This window comes from Myxocyprinus asiaticus, chromosome 8 (assembly GCF_019703515.2).
Source record: "Myxocyprinus asiaticus isolate MX2 ecotype Aquarium Trade chromosome 8, UBuf_Myxa_2, whole genome shotgun sequence".
Lineage (NCBI taxonomy): Eukaryota > Metazoa > Chordata > Actinopteri > Cypriniformes > Catostomidae > Myxocyprinus > Myxocyprinus asiaticus.
This window is the reverse complement of record NC_059351.1, coordinates 17,990,415-18,016,357: the sequence shown is the minus strand read 5'-3', so window position 1 is coordinate 18,016,357 and position 25,943 is coordinate 17,990,415. Positions and strand designations below refer to the sequence as shown.

Sequence of the window (25,943 nt, the reverse complement as noted above, 5' to 3'; positions counted from 1 at the left end):
TTTAGTGCATTTTATGCTGCCTAAAAATCTTCATTTGTATTCTACAGAAGAAAGTCATACACATGTGGGATGGCATGAGGGTGAGTAAATAATGACAGGATTTTCATTTTTGGGTGAGCTGTACTTTTAAATATTCAGGACATTCAGTAAGTGATTTCCAGTCCATTGATGTTTTGGCAGGGGGTGAGTCATCAATTAATGCTAGTTTTTATTGTTTCCTGGAAACAAAATATAGAACCATCATCAGTATAGAGCTCTTATGCATTTTTAAAGAAGTTAAAAGATACACACTTTTAGTTTCTGTCAAGTCTGTTTCTCACAACTTACAATTATGGCTTACACTCTATAGAACTTAAATATTAGAGAAGTGTTTAAGTTAGCATTTGTATCTTTATTAATGATAATAAAGATAAAAATGTTAACTTAAATGTTCTTCTAAAAATTTTGATTTTTATAAGAATATCTCAGCTCTGTAGTTCCACACTATGCGAGTGAATCCAAAATGTTGAAGTTCCAAAAAAGCACATAAAGGCAGCATAACAGTTATCATTATGACTTCAGTGGTTAAATCCTTGTTTTCTGAAATAATCTAATCAGTTTTGATTGAGAACAGACGAACATATCTCCTTTTTCACTATAAAACTTAACATCAGCACTCTCCTTGGCAATCATGATTTCAAGCTCAATTACAGTTCTTTGCACCATCTAGCACTCTGCGCAAGCGTCAAGCACTATAAAGTGTAATCGAGCTTGAAATCATGCTTGTGCCTAGAAACTGCTGATGTCAAGTTTTATAGAAAATATAAAAAGGGAGTTACATTTTGGTCTGTTCTCACCCAAAACCATTTGGATCACTTGAAAAGACATGGATTTAACCACTGGAGTCGTATGGATTAATTTTATGCTGCCTTAATGTGCTTTAGGGAGCTCCAAAGTTCTGGTCACCATTCACTTGCATTGATACAATGATAAAATGTTAGAAGAATACTTCAGCTCTGTAAGTCGATACGACTTACAGAGCTGAAATATTCTTCTAAAAAACATATTTTGTGTTCTGCTGAAGAAAGTAAGTTACACACATGTGGGATGGCATGAGGTTGAGTATATGATGAGATTTTTCAGTTTTTGGTGTACTATCCCTTTAAGATGGTGAAATCTGAATGAAATTCAAAATTCAAATTCAAATTTCCATGACAGCAACAGGCAGCATTTAATTTGTTTTATTAAAACAATTAAAGCAATACTAGTGCCCCTAAGCATATTTACATTCAAATGAGTTTGTTATACACAAGATAATATTGACTGCTCTAAAAAAAAAAATACAGTAAGTTTATCCATTTACCAATTTGTACGAACAAAACACTTGAAAACAAAAAAGGGCAAACTGTTTTGTTTATAGACAGAAAAACAGGGACGTTAGTAATAAAAATACTGCAACCATCTCATCCTAGTCTAAGAAATCCAGTTGAATCCGTCTTGTTCATATCAAATCAGGCTGAATATTTTTAACCCATCACAGCTCAGCTCTACACAGTTTCTTTGCCACTTTTAAATAAAGGCAAAATATTCAAGGCTGACAAGCTTTAGTTTAAAGTTCTTAAATCTCTTCTTACTTTCACTGGTTAGTCATCAAAGAACACAAGTAGTGTATTAACAAATGAATGCATTAAAAAACATTCATTTAAAAGAGTGAGACAACAAAAAACACAATCTATCGCCAGAGTTGAGTCCAGAATCCCTCGTTATCCAGCAGACAATGCACTAGTTTGGGCAATAAAAGACAACTCCACACCTTAACCAGATGATTATTTGTGTTCACAGAAGGTAAAATCAGGCAAATGAAGACAATGCATGCCGTGTCATGTATCCCTGCGATTGTCTGTGATGTCACTTCCTGTCTAGTGTGGGTGGGGTTCGGGGGCAAACACAGGGGGGCAGGAGTGAGATTTGATGCTGTTGTCTTTGATAACAGCCTCATCAAAGTCCAGCGGCTGTCCGTTCACACTGATCTCCATACAGCCGCCATAGTACGCTGAGATCGGTGTTTTAGACAGTGGAAGATCTGCAGACACACATAAAGAGAAATTAAACAACATGATGAGCCTCATATTCAGAAAAAAAAAACATGCTGTTGCTGTGATTTTGATTAAAATGCACAGACAAGAGGATCTGACACCATAATTAATTCATCCATAAGACTCCAGTGCTTAAATCCATATCTTCAGAAGCTATATTATAGGTGTGGGTGAGATCAATATTTAAGTCCTTTTTTACTATAAATCTTTCACTTTCTTCTTCTTTTGTTTTTTGCCGATTTGCAGTTTTCGTGCATATCGCCACCTACTGGGCAGAGACGAGAATTTATAGCAGAAAAGGACTTAAATATTGATCTGTTTCTCACCCACGTTTCATATCACTTCAGAAGACATGGATTTAACCACTGGAATCTTTTTTGCTACCTTTATATCCTTTAGAAGCTTCAAAGTTCTGGTCACTATTCACCTGCAATAAATGGACCAACAGAGCTGAAATATTCTTCTACAAATCTTCATTTGTGTTCAGAACAAGAAAGTCACACACATCTGGGATCGTATGAGGGGGAGTAAATGAGAGAATTTTCATTTTTGGGTGAACTATCCCTTTAAATAAATCTTAGGAAGAACATGTTGTGGATTAAACTGTGTTAAAGCCCTCATTGCCAAAAGAACATGTATAAATAGTAACACATAAATATTCTTTACAGTGTCACTCTTCGCTCAAGCCCACAGATGTATAATAACCATTAAGTTTAGGAGAATATTTAGCTAAAAACAGCTCCGGTCACTGTAATCTCCCATTCATTTCTGTGGGAAGTTCTGCAAAACTTATCAAAGCGACAGAAGCCAAGGGCTAGCGAAGGGTCAATTACTTAAACTGTCATTTATTAGAGAGGTGGTTGTCCGTGAAATATTTGCCGCCGTTGTGCTAAAGTGTTGCAGTGAACTGAATTAAATGTACCTGGCAGTCCTCCGATGTAAGTGTTGATGTGACTCTGCATGGTGTTGTTGAGATTAGATAAAGCTGCGCTCAGGATCTCAGAATCACTGTAGGACACTGACGATTCGTTTGCGGTGATGTGAAGATGATCAGCTGATATGCTCATCTCCACAACGAAACGATCAGGATAACAGAGCATCAGAGACTGAAGAGTGACCACAGATACGCTGTCCAAAAACACCTGCAGCTCCTGAGAATGAACCACAGAGTGTTGACGTGTCACAAATGTTTCACTTGTGTTAATCAGAAACTGATGTCTGTTGGGTAAAACTCACTGCATCATCTGGTCCTTTTGTTACCACGGAAACAGAAAGAGGCACAGTGTTGTTGCTAACTAGGGCAAACAATACACCGGAACTACTTGAAGGACGTATACTCATCACAACATCCACCCGCCACTGACCAGTTCTTCCTAGTGCAAACACATGATCTCAAATAGTGAACATTACTGTTGTTGTATATCAACTGAACACACATACAGCTGGATTAAAGGAATATTTCAGGTTATTTTCAACCTAATGAAAATTATGTGCAGAATCTTTGACATGCCATTACATTAGAAAATCATTTTATCTCTTCCTTCAGAAGGTTAATTCAAATAAAAAATGTGTTTACAGTAATGCACTTATAATGGACAACTAGAAGTGCAGTACTGTAAATAAACATTTAAATTATACAACTATCACATTATTTTGAGAGTATAAGCATTACATGGAATAATTTAATAAGCATGTATGTGTAAAATTATAATCAAATCTTTCAACTCATATCACGACTAGATAAAAAAGACATTTCAACTTGATACTGCATCTGTGAAAGGATATAAGAAATTTACATGACGTAACTATCTGTAAAGTACTGTTTACATGCAGCAAACTCGGCAGTGTCCATCCACATTTCCAGCCGTGCTGGTTCCGAAAATATTTCTTCCACAGGAGTTTAATTAAGTCCTTCATAAAAGTTGTAAGCCATGAACCAAACCAACCAGCTCTGGGGTGAGTCACATTACACACCTTGATTTGAAGCAAAAAGTATTTGAAAATCAGACAAAAAGACAGAGGTACAAAACTGTCTATTCAACATCTTTAATGAGGGAATGAACTACAATCCCTTGAAGCATTGTGAACGACATAATTAAATAAAAAACAATGAAAAAATATACAAATCTTGATTTAAAATTGTTGGTTATAAGTACAGAAACAATATAATTTTATTTTGTTGCAAAATATTTAGATGCATACAAAAATAAAATTATTTTGAGAATGAAGGGAGAGTAATTCGATTGCATCATTCACAATGCATTATGGGAGTAGGCGTTCGCTGCAGAGCTCTTTTGGCACATTTTGTTTGCAGCGATTCTCTGATAGTAGGATCTTTCACTTCAGGATCATGGGTAGTGTAGTTCTTCACCAGGAATTCTGCTATTAAACACGATTTTATTTAAATTAAATTAAAAATTACATGGACTGATGGCTTCAACAGAAGCATGTAACATTGATCAACAACCTTAGAACTCGTAGTAGGTCTGTCTTAAACAAAATGAGAAGTTATTTTGAAAATCAATCCCCAAGTCAATGGGATTTTTGCTTCCAGAACCAGACAGTTGTGCTCTATACATAACTAAAATTCATTCACCTAGAAAAGTAGTCCCACCTACCAAAAAGAACAATTTAGACACTTTAAAACTCAAATAACACATATTCTGGGACAGAATAATTAACAAATGCTTCAACAAAAATATGAGCTGCACATTTCTGCTTTTAAACCCTCAGGTGCACTTGCCCCATAAGACTTCTATTGTAAGTCTATTTTATTGTATTTTTTTATTTGTCTTTTGAATTATTGTCAGTGGTTACTTGTTTGTTGCTTAAAAGGAATATTTTATATCCATCATTAGTGCCTCATTGTAACCTCAATTTTTGCTATTTTTAAAGAAAACGTATGACGAGTCGAAATTCATTTTTGTGGTAATTAACATTACGCTGCAAATGCGATCCATTGACCTTAACTTCTATTGAACCCGGACTATTCCTTTAAGTGGCATTTAATCCAGAATACTGGAATATTCCTTCAATACATTATTGTTAATTGATAATAGCGCTGTGAACTCACTGTAGTCAATGTTGAATTGTGCGAATCCTCCAGCGGTGAAGAACGTGCCCTTCTCCACATGCACATAACAGTGTTTATTCTGCTTCTCCTGAATGACCTCCTTCACTCCAGACGCACCCTGATTCATGAGATTCCAGCCACGGATACAGCCGTCTAATCTTGGGTTGATCTGATTCACATACATAATCAAAATAAACCTCATTCAATCTTATTCAACAGTTCCACAATAACTAATGATGTAATATGTTAGCTGTGTACAAACTGATTGAATGTTTACCGGTTTGACGAGGTTCTTATTGCGATAAGGCAGGCCAGCGATGTAAACTTTAATTTCCATTTTGTCATTAACGGGAGTGAAGAGTTGTTCAGGACTGTTAATGCTCATAATGGCCTCTTTACTGATTTTCACACTGATGCTGCCTGGCAGCTCTTCGACTGAGATCTACACAAAAGCATCAATAATCATATTGGACTTTACCAATAACCTTACATTAACAAACAGAAAAAAACAGCACCAAAGTTCTTATACCGAGTTCTTGAACAATAATATCTTTGAACAACATGACCTTTGACACACAGATTTCCTGTTTTACTACTCTATAATGAATCTTTTATTCAAACGTCACGTATTCTCTTGAACTCACCACGTGCCATTGTCCATCATTAATAGCTTTGCCTCCACTGGTCGTTTTGAACGAATGTTCATTGTTAAACTGGACCTCTATAAGGCCGCCACGTATACCCAACATAAACCATGAGTCCGGCGACGACTCGGCGTACAGAATCACACCTTCTGGATCAAATGTGCGGAAATCAAATTCAGCCGCAAACCTGTAAACACAAAGAACAGTAAAGAGTTTGAATTTGAGGTATCTTTTGTTGCTCTTACTGTATTCAATTATACAAAATAAAATAAAAAACAATGTACATAATCAACATTTTTGATCTGGTGGCAGACAGCATTCTCATATAATTTAATATGACTTTAAGTAGTAAAGTTATTTTGGGAGCACCAACTGATCAACAGTGGTCCATCTTAATTGATATTGCTTCAGGACAGAGATTTTATTTTGGAAATCAAGTGGCAACACAACATAGAACCAAAGGGTTTATCATACAAAAAAACAATAATAATTAATTTATAGTAGCGCTGTCGATTTAATGCATTTATATAGTACAATTATTTAAAAAATAACATTAAATTGTTTTTTTTTTTTTTATTAAGTAACAATTAATCATGTCCACGGACTGTAATAAGGAACATTACTACCATCGGAGCAATTCAGGCTTGAAGTATCACCTGTTTTCAGCAGGGGGCAGTAAGCAAAACTCAAGCTGTATAGGCAACACGCAGCTGTTCAAGCAACAAACAGTGTTTCCAATTTGGGGAATTTGTTGCCAAATTTAATGACTTTCTCGTGGCTGCTGCGACTTTTAATGTTTTGAGACAAGGAGCTATTTTGGCTAAATTTAAATGTATTTGGTGATTTTTGGGCGATGAATTATTAAACATACATGCAAAGTCATTCTATGTGATAAGTCAGATCTAACAAAAATGCATTGATCACCAAGCACATCATGAGTGCAAAATCCTTTTTTGATCAGAGGCAAGTGTGTACGGACTCATTTGCTTCACCTAGTGAAGCAAATTTTAAAGTTTTAAAGATGCTCAAATTACACAGGACCAAATGCAGTCCAATTAAAAAAAAGTTTAATTGTCCCACACTTTTTTGGTGAACTTGCTTAATGCCCCTTGCTTTTTATTATATACAAACATGCGTAGGTCTATATATAGTGCTTTTTTTATTTGGCAACTTTTTGTGAAAAATTTTGACTTTTGATGGTGGAATTTTCAGTGGAAGAGGTTTGGCAACACACTGACAACAAACCAGCCTAAGGCTTGTTTCGCAATAACGACAGCACAAGATGAGAACGCATTCTTGTGTTTAAACACAGCTGGACAAAGCACAATTCTGAATGCAGCGATCTTGAGACGTGTTTTACTAATTTTAAAACTACTTTAAAGGGATGGTTCACCCAAAAATGACAAATATCTCATCATTTACTCACCCTCATGCCATCCCAGATGTGTATGACTTTCTTTCTTCAGCAGAACACAAACAAAGATTTTAGAAGAATATTTAACTGGGGACTGGGTAGCTCAGCGAGTATTGACGCTGACTACCACCATCCCTGGAGTCACGAGTTCGAATCCAGGGTGTGCTGAGTGACTCCAGCCAGGTCTCCTAAGCAACCAAATTGGCCTGGTTGCTAGGGAGGGTAGAGTCACATGGGGTAACCTCCTCGTGGTCGCTATAATGTGTGGTTCTCACTCTCAGTGGGGCGCGTGGATGCCACGGAGAATAGCATGGGCCTCCACACGTGCTACTTCTCCGCGGTAATGGTCGCAACAAGCCACGAGATAAGATGTGTGGATTGACAGTCTCAGACACGGAGGCAACTGAGATTCGTCCTCCGCCACCCAGATTGAGGCGAGTCACTATGCCACCATGAGGACTTAGTGTGCATTGGGAATTGGACATTCCAAATTGGGGAGAAAAGGGGAGAAAAAAATAAAAATAAAAAAAAAAAAATAATAATAAATAAAAAAATACAAAAAAATACAAAAAAAAGAAGAAAAAAAAGAATATTTAACCTCTGTAGGTCTATACAGTGCAAGTGAATGGTGATCAGACCTTTGTTGCTCCAAAAATCACAAAGAAAATATAAAAGTAATTCGTAAGACTCCAATGGTTAAATCCATATCTTCAGAAGCTATATAATACAGTAGGTGTGGGTGAGAAACAGATCAAAATGTAAGTCCTTTTTTTCCTTCAAATATCCACTTTCACATCTGAAAATCACATTTGGTGCCTGTTAAGTTTCACTTTCACATCTGAAAGTGAAAGTTAAAGTGGAGATTTAGAGTAAAAAAAGGCTTAAATATTGCTCTGTTTCTCACTCACACCTATTATATCGCTTCTGGAGATATGGATTTAACCCCTGGAGTCATATGGATTACATTTATGCTGCCTTTATGTGCTTTCTGGAGCTTCAAAGTTTTGGTCACCATTCACTTGCATTGTATGGACCTACAGAACGGAGATATTTTTCTAAAAATCTTCGTTTGTGTTCTGCAGAATAAAGAAAGTCACACATCTGGGATGGCATGAGGGTGAGTAAATGAAGAGAATTTTCATTTTTGGGTGAACTTTCCCTTTAATGTCAACATTTACTGCACAAAACACATTGTGGTCGACACAAACCATGTTTCCCCTCATTGCCAACTGAATCTGTATTTAACATAGTCTGGGTGGTATTTTATGTTTTTGAGAATGAGTTCATGTCACACAACCTGTCCATGTTGACATCTGTCTAATTTGACGAGCTTCTACCAAGTGACAGATGAATTTGTGTCAAAATACTGTAGATTTTGATTGAACACACAACCTTTGACATCAAAAGCAAAACAAATGGGAAGCGTTTTCTCCTCTCTTTTAAAGTTATTTAGTTATCTTAAGTATGCATGATTATTGTTGCATTTTATTATTTGCATATAGCACAAATTTTTCCCTGATGTCCATGAACCTACAAGAACAGACCTGAGTAACATTTTTAGATCGCGATCCACCAGTTTAGAATCACTTATCAACATTACTTTATCACGGAATGTGTCCTCCAAATTGGGAAATGGGAAAATTATAAATATTAAGTAACACTTAAATAGATTATCCAAACCCTCCATGAGCTGATTGTTCAGAAACAGGAAGCAGAATCTCTTTCAGAACAATGTTAATTCCCGTACTTGGAATCGGCCTGCAGGCGGAATTGCAGGTATATCACAGGTAACCCGCTGAACTGTTCTCCCAGATACAACATCTCGCTGTGTTTATTGTCAGCCAGAGTCAAACACTGTGGAATCTTCTCGCAGATCCGCCTGTCCTCTGCCAGCTTCACACCCTCACGCCCGTCACAGTGACACGAAAAACTGCCAATCGTATTCACACACTCGCCATCACACACAGCCTGCTCACACTCATTCAGATCTGGTGGAAACACACACATACACACAGTTCCATTGTTTCCGTTGAATGTGCATATGGTTTTTATCACACATACTTCCATTACTCATAAGTCTTTAATTTACATCACAGCCATGAACCATGATTTTCTACTTATTATTGTTAGCCGAGGGCAGGTTTTATTATGTATAGTTTCAATGCAAATTTCTGCTAAAAGTGTATTGTGTACACTAGTATATAGATGACCTCAAAGCTAACAGTGTGTGTGTGTCAGGGCCGTTTCTATCTAAAAGCAGTATACGTGCATGCTTAGGGCCCCCAAGCTACCAGGGGGCCTGCAAAGCAAGGTCAATTTTTTTTTTTTTTAAATATACTAAAAGCTGCAAGTAAAACTCAGGTAGCTGTTGTGGCTCAATTAGACAGTTATAGAGGCCCCCTTGTAACTAGAAAATGTAAATAGGATTTTGCTTAGGGCCCCTATATGCTCAGAAACAGCCCTGGTGTGTGTGTGTTTCTCTCACCCAGACACTTTCGTGTGGTTGTGTTGTATTTGTATCCTATCGGACATCGGCACTCAAATGCACCCGGAAGATTCACACATTTAGAAGGCTCCACACAAACACTGGGATACAGGATGCACTCATTGATATCTGTGGATGAGACACATTATATGATAACATGTTGCACATACAGTAATATTTGGATATTTAATGTGTGAATGTCATTCCTTTAGATAAAAAAAAACAAGTGTGATCTGCATTTCTCAAATGCTGCTGGATATTTTCTCAGAACTAACTTCATGATGGAGCATTTTTGCTCAATGACTTTGAATCAACTGGTAAAATCAAGGTTACAGTGAGGCACTTACAATGGAAGTGAATGGGGCCAATATTTGGAGAGTTTAAAAGGCAGAAATGTGAAGATTATAATTTTGTCAAAGCACTTACAGTACATTAATTCTTTTGTTAAAACTTGTGTATTATTTGAAGTGTAAAGTCCTTGTTTTGTTATGGTGGATTTAGTGTTTACTTTATGGCATTACATCATTGGACATAACTTTACAGAGAAAAGGTTAGTAAGTGATTTTATCACACTAAAATCATGTTAACCTGCATATTGTTCACGTCTTATACTCTTGAAACAGCGAGTATTTTAATGTGTATGGATTGGCCCCCTTTACTTCCATTGTAAGTGCCACACTGTAACCCAGATTTCGGCATTTTATTTTTTCTTTTCTTTTTAAAAAAAAAAAAAAAGGAGTGACAATCAAAATTAATTTTTGTGGTAATCAATATTATGCTACAAATGCTGTCGATTGAGCTAAACTTTTATTGAACCTGGAATATTAATGCAATGACTTTAAGACATTTTTAAGTGTGACCTAAATGTAGAAAAACTTTGGTACACTGTAAATACTGCATCTCTATCTAGCTACAAAAAAATATACTCAGTCACATGATCATAGAAAACACTATTTTTTATGAAGACTTAAGGAAAAGATGCTGAAAACATTGTTACATAACAAGCCTTTAATGCCTTTACATTGGGTGACATTCAACAGACAGACTAATGGAACAACATGACCATACGCTGTGTGTGTGTTTCTGAAATCTTTGTTGACATGTTTTCCACTGTATGAATCTCTCATTTAGTGTTGGACCCCACAGCTGGACAGGGCTCGAGTTTCTCAGTTACAGGAAAATGCCAGAATTCCTGGAACAGCAGGTGGAGCTCATCTGGCACACATGAAGTCAGTGTGAAATCAACTCAATCTGGATTCAAACCAAATGCTCCAGAGCAACACTGACAGCACCAGCAAATTTACAGGAAAACTACAAACTACTGCTACAGACCAGCAGTCCTCTGAATCGGCATTGTTGGGTTATTTTGTGGTGCAGTTTTGAGTCAGTACACTAACAAATGAACTGGGGTGTGCAGCGAAGCCATTATCTGTATCTGTTCATATAACAAAATAATCTGTATCTGTCTCTGTATTCGGATAGAACCGGGTGTGGGCAGGGCTTAAACTGGAAGTGCGTCAAAACTAAATGAAACGGCCATTTTTAAGTGTTACTGTTACATTTATAGTTTCTATTAATAAAATATGCTTTGGGGGGGGCCTGGGTAGCTCAGTGGTAAAAGTGGCTACCACCCCTGGAGTTCGCTAGTTTGAATCCCAGGGTGTGCTGAGTGACTCCAGCCAGGTCTCCTAAGGAACCAAATTGGCCCAGTCGCTAGGGTGGTTAGAGTCACATGGGGTAACCTCCTCGTGGTCGCTATAATGTGGTTTGTTCTCAGTGGAGCGCGTGGTGAGTTGAGTGTGGATGCCGCGGTGGATGGCGTGAAGCCTCCACACGCGCTATGTCTCCGTGGCAACACGCTCAACAAGCCACGTGATAAGATGCGCGGGTTGATGGTCTCAGACGCGGAGGCAACTGGGATTCATCCTCCGCCACCCGGATTGAGGCGAATCACTACACCACCATGAGGATTTAAAAGCGCACTGGGAATTGGGCATTCCAAATTGGGTGAAAAAGGGGAAAAATCCAAAATAAATAAATAAATAAATGCTTTGTATATGTCTTTTAATAATAATAGCCTAATAATAATGATAATAATAATTAGTATTATTATACAATTATTATTTAAAAAATATTATTATTATTTTTTTCTTACCAGATGAAGCTGAATTTTTAGGCTACATTAACTGTGGACTATGTTGTGATTTCTCCTGGTATTTCAGATATTAAAATCTGCATGAAACAGAATTTTCATTTGTCTGTGCATGTATAACAACATTATTCTGGAGGCAGGAGGTGTCAAGCAAAATTTGAAATGTCAAGCACACATTTTGCTGTGAATAATAAATAAAAATTCAAACATTAAAAGAAATTAAAATAAAATCAATATAGCCTACAAACAGGTGAAAGTACCGTAAGTCTATCAGGAATTTTTACGATAGGACTCCATTGTTTAGTTAAATAATAATAATATTAATATTAATAATAATAATGTTACATTTATATAGCGCCTTACCAGAGTTCAAGAACACTTAACATTTTCAAATTAAGCACATTTAAAGAATAAAAAAAAAAAAAAAGACAGAGTTTCAGTTTCTTTGTTTTACATAAGAAGGAATATTCCTAATAGATGAATACTCTATGGAGCATTTAAACCTTTATGAAGCATTTTAACTTTTTTTTTCATAATAAATTCTTAATCAGATAATTTCCTTAATTGCTGATGTGAACATAAATGTGGTCAAATTTAAAAGATGGATAGATGGGCTCCAATGTTAAATCACTTCAGGTCAGGAATTTAACATCGCGCTCAGGTTTAGGCTATAAATGAACACATGGGAATTGCGTGTGAATCGTGTGATAAATTTTTTTTATTTTTTTTTTTATTCTCCACAATTTAGCATGCCTAATTCCCACTACTTAGTAGGTCCTCGTGGTGGCGCGTTTACTCACCTCAATCCGGGTGGTGGAGGACAAGTCCCTGTTGCCTCCGCTTCTGAGACAGTCAATCTGCGCATCTTATCATGTGGCTCGTTGTGCATGACACTGCGGAGACTCCCAGCTACTCTCCGCGATCCATGCACAACTTACCATGCGACCACAAGGAGGTTACCCCATGTGACTCTACCCTCCCTAGTAACCGGGCCAATTTGGCTGCTTAGGAGACCTGGCTGGAGTCACTCAGCATGCCCGAACTCACGACTCCAAGGGTGGTAGTCAGTGTCAATACTCGCTGAGTTACCCAGGCCCCCCGTGTGACACATTAACATAGACAATTCAACAAGTGGAACGTGTACAGTACTGTGCAAAAGTCTTAGGCACATAAGATGTTTCACAAAAGCATTTGTCTTAAGATGGTTATTTATATCTTCAGCTTTAGTGTGTCAATAGGAAATATAAATGTTAGACTCCCAAACATTACTTTTTCAAATAGAAAAGATTAGAATAGAAGAACAGGGAGCCCTGCAACAGATGTCATGGATCCCACAAAGCCCCCCACTGAATATCGTGTCAGTCTGAGATTACATAAAGAGACAGAAGCAACTAAGAGCCTAAATAGATAGAAGAACTGTGGCAAATACTCCAAGGAGCTTGGAATGTCCTATTTGCCAACAACCAAGAAAAACTGTATCCAGGTGTACCTAGGAGAATTGGTGCTGTTTTTAAGGCAAAGGTGGTCACACCAAATATTGATTTAGCTTTTTTATGTTTACTGGACTTTGTATGATGTTAATTGGTAAATGAAAATATTTTATATAGAAGTCTTTATTTTTGAAGATGCAACATTTTTCACAAGTGCCTAAAACTTTTGTACAGTACTGTATATAGGGTTGGGGAGTAACAGAATACATGTAACTGGATTACGTATATAAAATACAAAATATTAGTAACTGTATTCCACTACAGTTACAATTTAGATCAATGGTAATTAGAATACAGTTACATTCAAAAAGTATTTTGATTACTGAAGAGATTACTTTGCATTTTATTGTCATTTGTTTCATTTAATATTTAGTCCTTTCAGATTGAAAACATTTATACATATAAATGATATGATCCAAAGAGCGTTTGAGCAGCGGTGAAACACTTTCTTATGATGTGTTACATTTATACGAGCAGACAAAGAAGTAAGTTTGAAGTAAGTCTGAAGCAGAAGAAATAGAAATAAACCTTGTGTAAATTGTCAGCTTTACGCTAAGCTAAAATGCTACTTCTAGCCATTTTACATGGACATGTTACCAGGCACGATCATATTTTTTTATCAAGAAAATTCACATTGGATAATAATTTCTTTTTTCTAGTAAGACCTTTGATATTAGGGCAAAAATTGTATTCATGATAATTTTTGTATTGTTTTCCTGTAAACATATCTAAAAATCCTTAAAACAAGATCCATTTTATTTATCTTGTTTTAGAAACAACACTGCATAAGATATTTAGGTTTTTCAGGAATGTATTTTTAACATGTGTATTTTATCTTACAGTACTGGCAGAGTTTTTATAGTTAAAACAAGTGAAATAAGTCTACCAGTGCTGAAGAAGTAATCCAAAAGTATTTAGAATACGTTACTGACCTTGAGTAATCTAATAGAATACGTTACAAATGACATTTTACAGCATGTATTCTGTAATCTGTAGTGGAATACATTTCAAAAGTAACCCTCCCAACATTGACTGTATATGATGTTGTATCTTAATTAATGTTAAACTTGATAAGCTCCAGACACAAACAATTAACACAGACCGCAAACAGAGTTAAGACCGCGTCCATCCAATCTGAAATCACACGTGCGCATTTTCACAGGTTTACACTTTATAAATATTGGCAGCCCAGATTCATAAATTCTTTGTAATTTTAGATAAGTTTATTTAAAATGTCGCTTTATCCTTGTGCTTTTTGAATAATCAGTCATACAAATATTTTTTACATTATTCGGATGAATCCGTTATTCGTTATGAAGTCATTATTCGTGCCTTTCTGAATAAGCTATTCGGCTTCAGGCACATCCCTAGAGTGAACGTTTGCTCACCTATGCAGTGTATGTTGTCGTGTGTGTAGAAGCCTCGCTCACAGCTGCAGGTGAAACTCCCGGGGAAGTTAAAACACGCTTGGCTGCAGCCCGCTGGGAATTCTGGGTCATCACACTCGTTAATGTCTGTGAGCAAATGAAGTGAATGAACACATTAACTCAACAACTAATTGTAGGAAATCAGATATAATTATATAATTGAATGGTTTTAGTCACAGCACCCCTAGTGGTGAATTAAGATAAAGTAGTTTAAAGACTAGGACTGGGTAAAAAACAAAAAAAACTAAATGATTTTCCGATGCATCGCAATCTTTGTTTGAACAATCTCGATATCGATCCTTAAAACCCAAGATCAGTCTTTTACACTATGCAGTAACCCTTTACAGTGCAAGTAAATGAGTAGTATAGTGGTGAAGAAGTTATTAGCATCGAGATCCTTTCATTGCATGCTGAGAGTAAAAGTTTGGTTTGACTCATTCCGTGTAATGTGTGTCCAAACACGAAATTCATGCAATCCATATGTTATTGAATAATGTCTCTTTTAATATAATTTCTGTTCTTTACACTCAGTTTTTGATCAAAAACATTTAATTCTAATCACACTTAGCACAGATGCAGTAAAGAAACCATGCACATACTCACATTAATATGCCCACACTGACTGATGCCGGTAGTCTTAAAGAGACAGTAATGATTTAGCGTGTTTTCTACATTTCAATGTAAATACTTGTAAATAGAACTAATTATACATGTAAACAAGAGATCTTGCAAATCGGAATCGAATCGTGAAATCTGTATCAATACCTTTCTTCTTTTCTTTTTCTTTTCCTTAATTTAACCAGGTTAAAAACTCATTGAGATTAAAATCCTTTTACAAGCATGACCTAGCCAAGAGGGCAGCAACAAGTATCATAAAGAACAGTTTACAATAACAACAACAACAACAACAGTACAATATAGAAAAAAATCAGGAATCACAACAACAGTTCACAAGAGAATAAAACACCATATCTTTTAAAATTACCTTAAATTTATTTAATGATGGGAGCAGACAACTTTAAAATGTTTTGTAAATTATTCCAAGCAGCAGGAGCATTATACTAAAAATCTTTATACCAAACTTTGTCCGGACCTAAGGAACATTAAAATATAACAGGTCATTTGAATGAAGATTATAGCGTACATTTGTATTGGATGAGCTGAGAGACAAATAAGGAGTTAAACCACAAATGGACTTCTAGATAAAACAATACCAATTAAAACTTCTCAGTGTATCCAGAGGTGGCAACTCTGCCTTATCATATAGAATGCAATGGTGTGTTTGATAATTACAACCAGTAATAAAATGTAAGGCACTGTGAAAATGTAATGTTTTTTTAAAATGTTGTACTGCAGCATTCATATAAAGCAGATCTCCATAATCCAATAATGGTAGAAAATGTGCAGACACCAAGTATTTTCTAGCACTAAGAGAGAATAAACTTCTATTTCTAAAGTAAAACCCAAGTTTAAGTTTAGAAATTAAATTATCAATATGAAACTTGAAAGATAATTGGCTATCAAATAAAATACCCAAATACAATTTTTATACCTTGGGAAGTTATGATGTCAGGAAGATTTAAAGGTAAGGCTTTGGAATTTGAAAACAGCATTAATTTAGTTTTATCTGAATTTAAATCCAATTTAAGTTCACACAAATGAGACTCTACAATGTCAAAAGCTGACTGAAAATATTGAAGAACTTGTATAGCCGATGCACAACAGTAAATAGTGATATCATCTGCATAAAGATGATCCCTAGCATTAGGAATATTATCACAAATGTTATTTTAGGTATAAAGAAAATAGAATTGGTCCTAGGACTGACCCCTGCAGAACTCCTTTAGAAACAAGCAGGAAAGATGACATAGAACCCTCTAACTGCACACATTGAGTTCGAGCAGAAAGATAATTGGTAAACCATTTAACAGTTTTATCAGAAAAAACAATAATGTACAGCCAATAGTGTCAAAAGCCTTCGATAGATCAAGAAAAAGAAAGTTTGTTTACAATCCATAGCATTTATAATATCGCTAAACACTTTAATAGCAGCAGTAACCAAACTATGTTGCTTTCTAAAAACAGACTGAATGGGGAAAGAAAATTATTTGTTCCAAAAAAATGTAATTGTTAATTTACTAATTTATAGATATTGGCCTATAGTTATTCAGTTGCGATGAATTCGGAATTTTATTGTAGACAGTTGTAAGAATAATTAAATAGGTCAATGGTTCAACAATTAAATCAGCTGCTAGCTTTAAGTATAATGGTTCTAGCTTGTCAGGCCCTGCAGGCTTATTAAGATCCAATTGACTCAAAGCTTAATGAACTTCAAATACAGAAAACTGAGTAAATTAAAATGGTTGCATAGATAACTTACAAGCAACATTACATGGTAATACTGCTTTAGAGCTAATGACAGTTCAGTTACTTAACTGAGAATCAAATAAAAACCTGAGGATATAAAGTGCTCATTTAAACTTTCCAAAATGACAGACTTCTCTTTAGTAATCTCCACATTATTCTCAGATAAAGACAGCGACTTAATCATTTTCCAGAATTTGACTGGGTTATTTAAATTCTGAAATGTTTCTGAAAGATAAGGGGTTATTTCGAGCCTTCACTCTTATTTTACAAAGCGGCGCGTGTTTATCAACCAAATACATGAAACTACTACGAAAAAAATTTCCAAGCTAATTTAACATCATTTTCTTCCCAATTTTGAATGCCCAATTCCCAATGCACTAAGTCCTCGTAGTGGCGTAGTGACTCACCTCAATCCTGGTGGCGGAGGACGAATCTCAGTTGCCTCCGTGTCTGAGACCGTCAAACTACTTATCACGTGGCTTGTTGAGCGCATTTCCGTGGAGACATAGCATGTGAGGAGGCTTCACGCCATCCACCACAGCATCCACGCACAACTCACCATGCGCCCCACCGAGAGCGAACCATATTATAGCGACCACGAGGGGGTTACCCCATGTGACTCTACCCTCCCTAGCAACCGGGCCAATTTGGTTGCTTAGGAGACCTGGCTGGAGTAACTCAGCCCGCCCTGGGATTCGAACTCATGAACTCAAGGGGTGGTAGTCAGTGTCTTTACACGCTGAGCTACCCAGGCCCCATTTAACATAATTTATTAAAGGTGCACTTAATAATTCTAATCCAATACACTTTTTGTCAAATTCTGCAAATATCTCCTCACAGTCTGCTAGCCGTCCATTCTGTGGGTGGGCTGAAAAAAATCTAGTATTTGTACACAGCCCTGGCTCTGTAAATGGGACAAATCAAAGTGGATCAGACCGATCCACACAACACTACTCCAGCCAATCAGCAACATGGGGTGGATCTTACGTGTGCACAGAATGGGGGATGGAGGCAGAGCGACAGGGAAATTCATTAGAAGAGCGATGGCAAATCTGACTGATGCAAACTTTCTAAACTCCAAGGAGGACGAATGGCTGAAAACAGACCAAGAGAAAAAGGTCAGACGAATATAAACTAAAAAAGAAGGATTATAAGTCGAGGGCTAGGAGCCGTGTTAACATCAGCGAGGCTTTTCAGCGGTTAAAAGATCTCCGAGAGGTAAAAGTCTTGAAGACGGATGCAGAAGTTGCTCTTTTTCTTTGGTGAGACACACTCCAGACCGCTTCAGCCAATCCCGACGATAAATTGTCTGATGTCACGATGTAAACAGGAATAGAAAACAGCACCAGCATCAATCCATATCCCGCATAAAAGAGAGTGCTGATGGAAAAACTATGCAATCATAAACGATAACTGAACAATTTAACAAAAAACAGCTGATAGACCAAGCCAAATACAAAGATATAACAAAGTAAGCACTTCCCTTCAGCACAGAGGGGCTTAATCCTTTTGACTCAATGGGCCAGCGTCTTCCTTCACTAGTAGAGTATCGGAAGCTCAACACGATCAGCAAAATTGCAGGAGAAATCCGGTCAAGCGAAATCACTTCACAAAACTTTCCTCCACATCGCTTCACAAGAACAGTGACTCATAGGATACTCAAAACTTGGACAGACTTACTAACAACACAAACAGGCTGCCATCTTGGATTTGAGATGTTCTGTACCCAGCCCTATTAAAGTACAGTATTAAAAAAAAAAGTAGGCAGCATGCAGTCTGTACCATGAAGTATTTAGTGAGTAGTAAGCTAGTTTTGCATTCTGAACACAGCCCAAGTTTCATATCAATATGCCAAAGCATTGCAAAGATACAGCCTCACTTCCTGTTTGTCATCCTGATGGTCAAATCCGTTGATGCGTAATATGTGAACAGTGTGAAATATCAAAAAGCCTTTCATAAATTTTGACCAGCATGATCTCAGAATTATTTGAGCCAAATTTGATGAAAATCTACTGAATGCTACAGCAAAAGTTTAAAGGTCATTTGTTGCGAAAATTATAAGCCAAAACTTACATTTCAATTTGAACTGCTGGTGGCGCTAAAGAGTGTGGGATAGAGACCCAAAAACTGGCATAAAGTATTTTGAGTGCCATATTGTTTTTATAAAGCGATTTCCACATAATAACAATATTATGTGCACAAATGTTAGTAAAATCCTTAAATGCCATCCTTCCGCTAGAATTATCCACAGTTGTCCTGAGCAACCACTGGGTGGCACCATAATTCAATTCTAATTGCCGCTAATTGTTTTGTGGTTCCGGTCTCCATTAAATTAAATGTAAAACTACCAAAATGAGCGATCCAGACGGAGAACTACAACAATTTAAAGTGTAAGTGAATGAGTTCAGGCTTAACTCATCGCGAGTGTAAAATATTAGCACTATCGAGCAACATGTTTTTATGGCACTTTTTACAAATTTAATTAGCTAAATAGCAAATTATCTGCTAAAAACATACGCCGATGTGAGTGAAAACACTGGAGATGGAGAACAGGCTTCCGTTATTAATCATAAAACAGTTACGCAGGGTGAAAATGTGATTTGAAGTCACTCACCCTGTTCACAGCGTGGGCCCTTCCATCCGGGTTTACACACGCAGGTGAACGAGCCCTGACCGTCCACACAGCGCTCGTATCCCTCCTTATAACATGGCAGCGGTAAGCACTGGTTACTGATTTCTGTAAATACACCATTCATAAAACAACCACACTAGATAATAATGCTGTGACAAGCTAAATCAAAAGTATTATACTGTATTTTGTACATGCAGTTTTGCATTCTTGTGGTCTTCAGCGTTACCTTGCACGCAGGTCCGCAGGTTCTGAGGGATTCCAGCCTCTGAGTTCGGATTATTGATCCCAACGCGGTGAGACCCCAGACACACTACAACACAAAAAAGATAACAAGCTAACTTTCTGAAGTAGGTAAAGAGGTATCGCAGCAAGCCCTTTCAACATTTAATCATGTGCAGGATATGAATTATTGATATTTCTGTAATTCAGTGTCTACTAGTTAAGATGCTAATTCTTAATATCAGCAATGGCATAGTGAAAATGCTCATTTTTGATATCAGTAGGTTTTCATTAGTAAAAACATTCATACTTGAAATAAAAATAACATAATTCCTAATATAAAAAAAATGTATTTCAACTAGTAAAAAAGCATAAAGACAGAAATTCTTTTTTTTAATATTATTAAATAACTAACTTCTGGGTTCTTATTCTTATTAAAGGACTAAATTCTATTCTGGGTTAAACGAGTGACCCTGATCTGTAACAGGACTAAGTCGTCAGAGAGAGTTTTGCAATCAGATTAAACATGACGCCATTGAAACACAAACCAAGCGTGTTTCTCCCCCCAGAGGGCATCTGTCACAACAGCGCCACCTGATGGGAAGGGCCTAATGACATCATCGATTTCTGAGAAACTAAATCAGCATGAAGTATCTTATCAGGAATTGCAGCAGCATATTTTCTGGTTTTACTGTAAGTGTTGTTTCTTTACAAAAATAATAATGAAGACTTACCAACATACTTGGGATAGAAATACTCCTGAAAAATTAAAGAAAATATAACTATGAGAACATTCACTGACCAACAATGTAAAACAAAGCTTTTAACCTAATCATCAAAGGAACATTGGGGAATCTCACAAAACCTCTCAGGAATATGTTCAGGTCATATTTCCCCCCGAAATGAAAAGAAAATAATAAGAAACTATATATTACTTTAAGAAAATGAAGCCTTTTTAGGACCATTAATATTTTTTGTATTGTGACATTATTCTCATGACAATTAAACACATTTTCACTCCAAATTCTCATTACTGTAATGCAAAAAACAAAACAAAACAAAAAAATTGTCCTGTCATGAAAATAACTCAATAACAAAATATGTTAATTGACCAAAAAGTAAGCTTCATTTTCTTTAGGCTAAATATAATTTTGTATTGTCTTTTGCTTCTGTGGTGAAATGTGACATGTTTTCCTGTGATTCACCCACATACAAGCAGGTCACATGACTGAATATACACAGTCAGTGATGCCAATGTCAACAACACAAGGCATCACTTCACAAACATGAGAGAATATTGATCTGATGTCTCATGGAGTGCTCAGAGAGAACTAACTGTCTCAGGGTTATTCTCAAAGATCTCTCGCGCCTCTTCTTTATTACACAACTCCTCGATGCATTCGCGCTCCAAGTTTCCTTTCTTGCTCTCCTCAAACAGAGTGTTTGCGCGTCTGTGTCGTGCGAGGAACTGAGAGGCTTTGTTCTGTGAAAGAACTACACACAGACATGAACACACTTATACTGATGCCTTAGAAGGGTTAGTGTAACAAAACTGTAAGTACCAAAATGGTTTTTACCATGGTACCAACATCATGAGAGGATTTTTTGGCCATGTACCATCATGGTATTACCATGAAATTCTTTAAAGTACCTTGAAATACCATGATATATGTAACCTTTCAGTACCAAGGTATTACCATCTGTTACCACCACTGCACTAATGAGAAGTAATAGGAAAGATGGAAATATGAGACACGCACATATCCCACACTGAAGCACTGACAGAGTTTAGGTAGAGATTTATATTTAGGAAGTTCAAGCGTGAGTCTGTATAAAAACCACAGCTTACATACACGTTTAACCCGATTAACTGCATTCATTGTGTGTGCCAGTTGTTTTACAGCTAGGATTTAGCCCCTCACAAGTGCTGCTGAGTCTGTTTCATGAGAAAATTAGGTTTGTTGTATAAACAACATAAAAAACACAAACTTTGTCTTTGATTCCTCATGTTTTGTAAACAATTTTGTAAAAAGCTGTCACCTTTGGAAACCTTTAATTGTTTAATTTGTAAACATGGCTTCAGTTAATTTTGTTAACATGGTTTCATTGTTACTTTTCTAAACATTACTACATTGTTAATTTTATAAACATTGTTTTATTGTTGCTTTTGTAAACATTGTATAATTGTTGTTTTTGTAAACATTTCTACATTGTTCATTTTGGAAACATTGTTTAAATTTTAATTTTGATAACATTGCTTTTTTGTTACTTCTATTTTAAAAAATGGTTTCATTGTTAGTTTTATAAACATTTAATTGTTGCTTTTGTCAACACTGTTTTGTTACTTCTGTAAACATTGTTTCATTGTTGCTTTTGTAAACATTGTTTTGGTACTTCTGTAAATGTTCTTTGTTAATTTTGTAAACATTGCTTCTTTGATACTTTTGTAAATATTGCTACATTGTTAGTTTTATAAATATTGTGTCATTGTTGCTTTTGTGAACATTGTTTCTTTGTTACTTTAATAAACATTGTTTCATTGCTAGTTAAATAATTATTGTTTCATTGTTGCTTTTGCACACATTGTATTGTAACTTCTGTAAACATTGTTTCATTATTGTTTTGTAAACACTGTGTGATGAGGAGGAGGGCGTGGCCAGGCCAAGAGGATTCACGCCCGGTGCTGTGTTGCCCAAACAGCGGGAGAGATATAAGAGGAGGAGCCGGGGACGCCAGAGAGTAAGAGAGAGAGATACACGCACACATGCACGCAGCAGTGTTTTGCATGTGCGCTTTTGATATGTTTCAGTTCAGTGTCTTATGTTGAATTAAAGTCTTTTTGATTGTTAATCCGATTCCTGCTTTCTCCTTTCCCGATGAACGAGAGGCTTGTCTGCCACACTGGTGCCGAAACCCGGGACTGACGGATTCACACGAGGAGCAAGGAGGAGGCAGGAACAGGCTAGACAATCAAAAAGACTTTAATAAAAAAATAAATAAAATAAAAATAAAATAAAAAAATGAACTGAAACAAGGGCTTGGGTAGCTCAGTGGTAAAATACGCTGGTTACCACCCCTGGAGTTCGCTAGTTTGGCATGCTGAGTGACTCCAGCCAGGTCTCCTAAGCAACCAAATTGCTAGGGAGGGTAGAGTCACATGGGGTAACCTCCTCGTGGTCGCTATAATGTTGTTCGTTCTCGGTGGGGCGCGTGGTGAGTTGAGCATGGTTGCCGCGGTGGATGGCGTGAAGCCTCCACACGCGCTATGTCTCCGTGGCAACGCGCTCAACAAGCCACGTGATAAGATGCGTTGGTTGACTGTCTCAGACGCAGAGGCAACTGGGATTTGTCCTCCGCCACCCAGACTGAGGCGAATCACTATGCAACCACGAGGACTTAGAGCGCGTTGGGAATTGGGCATTCCAAATTGGGAGAAAAAAGGGGGGAAAAATTAAAAATGAAAAAAAATTTTTTTTTTTAAATGAACTGAAACATTATAAAAGCACGCACACAAACCACTGCTGTGTGTGTCTCTTTCCTCTCTCTTTCTGGTGTCCCCGGCTCCTCCTTTTATCTCTCTCCCGCTGATTGGGCAACTCAGCGCCAGGCGTGAATCCTCTTGGCCCAGTCATGCCCTCCTCCTTGTCACACACTGTTTCATTGGTACTTTTATAAACAGTTTCATTCTTACTTTAATAAATATAGTTTCATTGATAGATTCAAAAACATTGTTTAATTGTTGCTTTTGTATAAACTATTTATTGCTAATTTTGTAAACATTGCTTCATTGTTACTTTTAATATAAACACCGTTATCTTTATAAACACTTTCACTGGTACTTTTATAGACAGTATATATAAACAGTTGCTACATTGTTAATTTTATAAACATTGTTTTACTGTTGTTTTAAAAACCTTGTTTCATTGTTGTTTTAGTAAACACTGCTACATTGTTAGTTTTATTTTTTTTAAAAATCATTGTTGCCTCTGTAAACATTGTTTTATTGGAATTTTTGTAAACATTGTTCATTTTGTAAACATTGTTCCATTGTTAGTTTTATTAATTTTGTTTAATTGTTGCTTTTGTATACATTGTTCATTGCTATTTTTGTATACATTGCTATTGTTACGTTAAATACAATGTTTATTCTTACTTTGTAAACATTGTTTCATTGTTACTTTTATAAACACTTTTTCACTAGTACATTTTATAGTTACTTTTGTTCAAGTTGCTACATTGTTAATTTTATAAACACTGTTTTATTGTTGTTTTACAAACCTTGTTTCATTGTTGCTTTAGAAAATAACTACTACATTGCTATTTAAAAAAAAAATTATTCATTGTTGCCTCTGTAAACATTGTTTTGTTGGAATTTCAGTAAACATTTTTTATTTTGTAAACATTGTTCCATTTTTAGTTTTATAAATAGTTTAATTGTTGCTTTTGTATACATTGTTTCATTGTTATTTTTGTATACTATCCTATTGTTACGTAAATTACAACGTTTATTCTTACTTTGTAAACATTGTTTTATTGTTACTTTTATGAACATTGGTACTTTTATGGACAGTGTTTTATAGTTACTTTTGTAAACATTGTGAGTTTTGCAAACATTGATACATTGTTAATTTTATATTGTTTCATTTTTGCTTTTGTACACATTGCTACACTGTTTACACTTGGGACTGCTAATTTCATTAGTTTACTATTTAAGATTTACATAATATCATAGCCATACACAATTAACCATGGTGACCAGTTTATACCAAACTGCTATTTACTAGCTATTTTCTCTGCCAGGGAAACAGTTTAAGACGCTTTCAGAATCTGATATTTTGTTTAATATCTTGTTTTGATAACAGCGGCGGTGACTAATATGAAGTTACCACTGTTTTACTGAGTAACAATCACAGTAACTATAGCATTTTGGTAGAAACTACTACTGTATGTATGTTGATTACCATGATGTATATATGTTTTTGTTACATTGTTAACTTCTTAACGGTTTGCAAATGTTACGGTTTGCAAATTGTTGCTCTGCGCGTGCGTTAGGGGGATGTTGGTAACATTGTAACTTTACAATAGTTTACAAAAGTGAAATATAATTCTCTGTGTGTGGTAGTTTAGTTGTTTTACTCACATCGGTGTGACTCGCAGAGTTGAGCGGGCAGCAGCAGCAGCGTGAGGCCGAGCAGAGAGCCGCTCAAAGTCGCCTTCAGTCGCCACATCCTCCCGCTATTTGATCAGTCACAGTCCTCACGCTGTTCCGTTTTAGATCTGAACTAAAGACTCTATTCCTCCCTAGTTAGTGTGCTTTAATTGGTCCAGAATTGCGGTGAGAGCAGCAGCAGAAGTGGACAGACAGCGCTATAGAACTCGTGACTGATCCACAGCACAGACCCTCAGTGAGACACTAATGGGGACTCGGGAGCAGAAAGTTCTTAACTTTCAGACAAGGCTTTGACAAGCCAACATCAAAGTTTATCTTGACAAACTTTATATGTCTAGTTCTTTATTATTACTATTTAAGTGTACATATTTAAGCATTTAACTGGCTTTTAGATCAAAAGGATTTTAAGAAAATGATAAATAAATTCAGTCGAGAGTGTCCAAAATGATTACCATATTCATAAAACGTGGCCAGAATCATGGTATTAGCATGGTATAAAAACAGTAATACATTGTTTCCTATGCTATGACCGCAAATTAACGCCGCCTGTATCAATTGCCAAAAATCCTGTTGTATGCTATTTTAGATGTCTACTGCCACCTGGTGGACGTTTCCGTGCATTTCTTGAAGTTTACATTGTAAACCAGGGTTCCCCACAAGGGCCAAGTTCTATCACACTTCCCTCGATGTAATGACAAAGTTTTTGTGCTGCTGCTATTATTATTATTATTATTATTATTATTATTATTAGGGGGCCAAGCATAGTGCTGGAACCCTATTGTATTTGTTAGGATT

General features: G+C 36.3%; 1 protein-coding gene across 1 annotated transcript; it reads right to left on the bottom strand.

The window, feature by feature from the left end:
- Nucleotides 1-1,204: 1,204 nt before the first annotated feature.
- On the bottom strand, nt 1,205-25,378 carry LOC127445113 (vitamin K-dependent protein S-like). The gene is made up of 14 exons (XM_051704915.1): nt 25,119-25,378; nt 21,315-21,472; nt 20,713-20,737; nt 19,986-20,069; nt 19,742-19,864; nt 14,722-14,847; nt 9,692-9,820; nt 8,954-9,194; nt 5,793-5,979; nt 5,426-5,590; nt 5,149-5,317; nt 3,312-3,448; nt 2,998-3,226; nt 1,205-2,062 (listed from the first exon to the last, which is right to left on the bottom strand). Exons 1-14 carry the CDS (start codon nt 25,204-25,206, stop codon nt 1,899-1,901), a joined length of 2,025 nt encoding a protein of 674 aa, XP_051560875.1. The 5' UTR covers nt 25,207-25,378; the 3' UTR covers nt 1,205-1,898.
- Nucleotides 25,379-25,943: the final 565 nt, after the last annotated feature.

Coding starts and splice junctions, on each gene's coding strand:
- LOC127445113 (XM_051704915.1), bottom strand. CDS start 25,206: ATGTGGCGACTGAAGGCGACTTTGAGCGGCTCTCTGCTCGGCCTCACG. Junction 19,865..19,985: donor CCTGCGGACCTGCGTGCAAG/GTAACGCTGAAG, acceptor GTGTATTTACAG/AAATCAGTAACCAGTGCTTA. Junction 9,821..14,721: donor CGACAACATACACTGCATAG/GTGAGCAAACGT, acceptor TCTCATCCACAG/ATATCAATGAGTGCATCCTG.